At 45.5% G+C, this 5,780-nt stretch overlaps 1 protein-coding gene across 1 annotated transcript; it reads right to left on the reverse strand.

Annotated features, from left to right (window-relative positions):
* Positions 1-252: 252 nt before the first annotated feature.
* Positions 253-3,127, reverse strand: Gm5681 (predicted gene 5681). Its single transcript, XM_017317768.1, has 2 exons — positions 2,982-3,127; positions 253-1,618 (listed from the first exon to the last, which is right to left on the reverse strand). The coding sequence occupies exon 2, from the start codon at positions 1,596-1,598 to the stop codon at positions 672-674; it is 927 nt and encodes a 308-aa protein (XP_017173257.1). The 5' UTR covers positions 1,599-1,618; positions 2,982-3,127; the 3' UTR covers positions 253-671.
* Between the last annotated feature and the right edge of the window lie 2,653 nt (positions 3,128-5,780).

Below are 5,780 nucleotides of genomic sequence, written 5' to 3' on the forward strand. Positions count from 1 at the left end.
AGGACAAAACACAAAGGTACCTGAGCCCTGCCTGCAGCTGGTTCTCTGGAATTTCTCCCTGTGCCTCATTTCTGGGGGGAGACTCTGTTCTGCCCCAGCTGAGGTTTTTTTGTTGATGGAATGCAGCAACACAGCATCCTGATGGCACTTTCCAACATCCTTGTTCATTGCATGATGCCTCTGCGCCAGCCCCTGCTGGGGATGGGCTTATCCTCTGCTAAGGCACTGTGGGAGAGAATAATCTCTTCTCTCTTCTCACTGGCCATGCTCTGTTCACTTATGCTGCTTGTGGAAAGCATGCAGGGGACACTCATGGCACGTATGTGGTGTTGGTCCTGTGTGGGTGTCATCTGGTGTGGCCTGAAGAGAAGTCCATGCCCAGTGGATCTGCTGCCTGCTCTTTGCCTAACCTTCTGGCCATAGGCTGGCACTTGACCAATGGAGGATGGCCAGACCGATCTGCCAAGGATGGGAGCACTTCCACTCTTCTTCATTTTTAAACACAAAGCAGCACCAGCATCCATGGAAGGGAATGGGGCCTTAACTTGACTCACTGTTGGAGCCTGGGTTGAGCGGACTTCCCTCTGGAGTACCTGCTCTTCCTATAAATAGTATGCAGCCGACATTTCATTAATTTTTTCTTCAGTGAGTGACTCTCTAATATCTTTTGCTCAGAACCCAATATACTGAATCGCGTCTACAATGTCAGGATCTGGTCTGACAGGGACCGGTTCCTCATGAATGTCTGTTAACCCTTTCCAGTGGCCTTTTAACCAGGGATGCTTCATCACTTCCGTGGCTGTCGGCCTATATTTGGGGATAACTGTCATTAGGCGGCTCAACACGTCCTCCAGCTCTTTGGACACCCCACAGTGGGCAGGGTATACACCTGCCACAACCTGCCTTTGCAGCTCAGGATTGATGAACGAGTCGAATGGGACCTTTCCAACAACCATGTAATGCAGGACCACTCCTAAGGCCCCTAGATCACTTTTGGTTCCATCATATCTTTGGCCGAGGAATCGTTCAGGGGCACCAAAAGCATAAGCACCACAGTGCTCCTTCAATATCTCCCCAGGTTTGAATTGGGTACTAAGCCCAAAGTCGATTATTTTGATGTTCCCTTTGTTATCTATCATGATGTTATCAGGTTTTAGGTCCCTATGCACTATCCCATGGCCATGGCAGTAGCCCACTGCCGACAGTATTTGTATGAATATTTGTCGGGCTTTGTCCTCCTCTATGTGGCCAGAAGTTTTGATGTATTCATAAAGTTCTTGGCCTTCAACCAGTTCCAGGATGAGGTATCCTCTTGTTTTGGTCTCAATCACTTGGAGAAGTGAGACAATGTTCGGGTGTTTGATCTTTTTCAGTATATTGGCCTCCTTCATGGCTTCCTGGAACCAGGGCTTGTTCTTTACAAGAACTTTGATGGCCACGGATGTGCCTGTGAGCCGGTGCTGGGCCAGGAGGACCTTGGCAAAAGTCCCATGCCCGATAGTTCTTATAACTTTGTATTGTGAGTGGAAGTTTCTGTCCTCAGAGTTACCGGGCTGAGGGCTGGGCGGTGGTAACTCCTCTTCACTCTGTGCAGGCATTGTATCACTACTAGTGGTACCTGAAAATAACATAAAAAGAATAAAATCAAAATAATGAAAAAGATGTAGGAAAATAGAAACTAAAATTACTACAAGTGCTACCTAAAATAAACAAAGAAAGGGTGCTTGAAATAAAGTTAAGTAAAAGTTAGAGACCTAGAATAAAAATTATGAAAAAGATATGGGGGAAAAGCTAAAGTCAAAAAATCTTAAGTAAAAACCAACCACAAAACCAACCCCAAACTAGAAATCCAAGAGCACACATATACTAAATACAGATGGTGAAACTATAATCATAAGACAGTGGGGCTGGGAGGTCTACAGCTGATCAATATTATGAGTGGATGTTGATTGAAAAAAATCAAATGAAATAAATGAGAGGAGAAAGAATTAGTATAAGACAAAACAGATATATATCCCCCAGCACTTCAGAGAAAATTCCATTTCATTTCACGACCTCGTTGTCCACAACAAAACCATACTTCTCAAGAGCAAAATATTGAAAATTAAAATTCAATAACCATAAACAATAAGAAGGTAAATATCAGTGAATATTAAACCTAAAACCAATTCCAAAATGCCATAGACTCAACTTGAGTGGCCAAGGCCGCAGCTGCTTTTTACCTGATCAAGACTCTGAGAATGAGGCCACACAGTGTTAATGACACTTGATTGGCTTTCAGTGTAGCCCTGAGACCATTCCAGCCTGCATCCAGGAATTCAGATTAGCATTGGCCAGGTCAGGCTCTTTGCTACCTGGTCCTATAGCTCCCCTCCCCTGTAGTTCCATGTGTTCTGGATGCTGCAGCTGCTCTGGGAGCCACATAGATGTCCTCCCACTGAATCTTGCGGCCCTTGTGGGCTCATTCCCACACATCTCAAATACTCTCTGATGGAAAAACCAAAATATCACAAAGGGCAAATATGTATAAATTAGAAGCCAATGATAACATGTAGTGAATAAGTCAAGAAACAGGAACAATGTAAAAATAGGAAACCAAAATATATTGAAAAATGGAGATATTCTGAAGCAGCCTAAAATGCAAAAGTAAATAATCAAAACAATAAAATACCATGGGAGAAAATAAAACCGACCACTATAAAACAAAAGCATCCATCCAAATAAATAAAAATCAAAACATCAACACTAAGGAAACAAACAGCCAGTGGCCTTGAAAATATAGGGCCCAATGCTATCTCTTGAACTCATACCAAAATCAACCAATCAATAAATAAACAGCCATCGATCCACATAGGCGTTTAATCTGAGATTATGGGGTTTGCATATCAAATTTCTGGGAGCCACTGGTCAGTCAGGCCAGAGACTTGGCCAGCTTCAGGCCAGTGAGTGAGCCTGTCCTGAAAATAAGGTTGATGGCCTACCTTAGGAACAGCAGCCGGGCTGGATACTGGCCTCTACACTCTCTTGCACCAAGGTACAGATAATACAGATGCAAGAGGGAAAGGGTGATGGGCACAGAGGCACAAACACACTTACATGTGTGACAGCACACACACAAAAGCTCACACACAAATACACAAAAGTGATCTTATACACACACACACCCAGGAACACACGCATACAAACTCTTACACAAAACCAGAATTGCACTACATACAATCACAAAGGAACAGGTACACACACACTTACACACAAGCAAACTTGTTAGCACACACTACACATACACACTCGAAAAGGCACACACACACAAACAAACTGGGAAACTCACACACTCCTACATACACTGACACACTCACAGCAACTAGTATACACACACTCACACACACAAGCAAATCTGTAAGCAACCACACTCCCACCCACGCTCATACATACACATCTACACAGCACACTTACAAACCTATACAACCACACACAGCTCACTAGATACAATAAAGTCACAGAGGGCACCACTCCACACCTCCTCTCAATGCACTCAAAGAAATTCAGGCCTGGCCACAGCTTAACATCTGTTGCCTAGAGAGCCTTAGAATATCTCCTCATGAGGTCATAATAGGACCTGTTAGACATGGTTGGAAGGACTGCAAGGCTCGGGCTTAGCTGGGCTATGGAGTGTGACATTAGGCTTTTTGAAAGCAAGGTCTCTAGGATGTTTTGCTGTCCTTGGTATCTGGTTAGAACATTTGCTGTGCCCCTTCTATAGAGCCCTTATAAGTTGATTCTGTGTGTCAACTTCTCTTTGTATTCTGACTGAATGACCTCAAGCTGATGCTCCAGTTTAACTTTCAAGACTAAGCTGTCTTTCTAAACCAAGAAATCAGGGAAGATACTGTTCTCATAATTCCTCAGAAAGATTCTAGGTTCTCCTGAGACAGGGCTGCACTTTTTAGGCAGAGCACTTCCCTCTCAAGGTGAGGACTTGAATTTGAATCACCAGAACTCACATCAAAGTGGGGTGCAACAGCTAAGTCTATAAGCTCAGCATCCCTGGGGTGGGGGTGAACATGGAAAAGGGAGACAGGAATGTGCAAGTGTGAAGACCTCCGGAAGATGGCCTCTGACAGAACATAAGCATAGGGATATGCATGTACACCTAGGCACACAAGGGGGTATTGCATACACATGCAAACACCCTCTCCCGCACAGGGGTTGACATGGTGTATAGAAAACCAAGTCCATACTGAGTGTAGGGCTCACTTTAGACATTAAGGTCCAAAGGTGGACCAGGCATGTGTGGGGACCAGAAGCTCTGTGCTCCCTGGGACCAGAAAGAACAGAGTGGCTTTGCTGACACAAAAGAAATAGGCTCTGAGCCACAGACTGTGACAGTCAGGTCACAGGACCTAGGCTGCTGTGTTACTCCTGAGCACTGAGCACTGATTGGCTAAAATTCTAAAAGGGCCTCTGCTTTTCAGAGTGCTATGGGCAGTGCAGTGTGTAGCTCTTTCCTTTTGAAGACTCTCTTCTGGAGTTTTGAGTCCTCTGTTGAGGAACCTCATATCTGCAGACAGTATGACTGGGAGGAAAGATCCTCATATGTGGACTTTATTGCCAGGCCTGAGAGCAGAAAAGAAAAGAAAAGAAAAGAAAAGCTGCCACCACTGGTCATTGTGGCTCAGCTTCTGACATTGCAGTTGAGATCAAGTGCCCTGGAGCCCTCCCTAGCCTTAGTCAGTGATCTCAAGTTCACGTCCCTGCTTCCTGGTTTGTAGTATCAATCACAGAACAGTTGCAGTCCAGGGGAGCTGTGAACATCATCTAGACCTTGCTGTCTTCATTTGAGGGGGACTGTTGATACACAGAGGAAGCTAGGGCTACAAGGTCATGTATTACAGGACTGGGCTAGGGCTGGAATCCAAACTCCCTTCTCCCTTGAGGCCAAGGGACAGTGATCTTTAGCTAACTCCAGACTCTCTTATCTTCCATAGGCAGAGCACCTATGGCCCAGGGTCTCAGGACTGCTATACATACTATGGCATACAGGAGCCCTTTGCCATTGCAGAGGGTGGCTGAGCTGACTGAATATGGGCTAAAAGGGGCTCTTCTGCCTGGGTCCACGGACAATTAGAGATAAGCACAGGCCTGGTTGTGTGGCTGCTTATGGGCTGAGATGGGAGGGTTTAAGGGGGCTTGTCCTTGGCTCATGGGGGTAGAGCAGTGTTTCCTTCCCTCCTCCTGCTTTATGGGCTATTCTTTACCTTGACATAAAAGGAAGGCCTGGAAGAAGTCTATCTATGGGTAGTGAGGCTGGGTGAGAACCGGCTCTCCCTTCTCCATTCTCATCCTGCTAGGGGCTTGGGGTTGTTGGTGGGTTAACCTCCCCAGCATTCCAGTCTGCTTCTCAACATTGAATCCTTTCCTATCTGTCTCTTGGCTGGGCACCTGTATACAGAAGTCTTGGCTGCAGCTGTCAGTCCAGGGCATAATTCCCTGAGTGAGTAGAGTCCAGATTGTTCGCTCTAAAGCAACGTGGCACATGTCAGTTGCTGAGCGTGTGCTTATAAGGAAGAGGAAACTGTAATACATCCAAATACATCTCATCTCCTCATGGTCTAATACAACTCAGTTATATCTCTATCCTTCACAACGTTTCTATTCACTGTGCTGTAAAGTGTGAATTTTTATCATATTTCACTTCTGCAAAGGGGGAGACAGAGTTTAACCCTGGATATACCCCAGGGCCTGCCTTGATGGGCAGTCTGGAGAACCATGACTTCTGGGGA

Source organism: Mus musculus, chromosome 17, assembly GCF_000001635.26.
Source record: "Mus musculus strain C57BL/6J chromosome 17, GRCm38.p6 C57BL/6J".
Classification (NCBI taxonomy): Eukaryota; Metazoa; Chordata; class Mammalia; order Rodentia; family Muridae; genus Mus; species Mus musculus.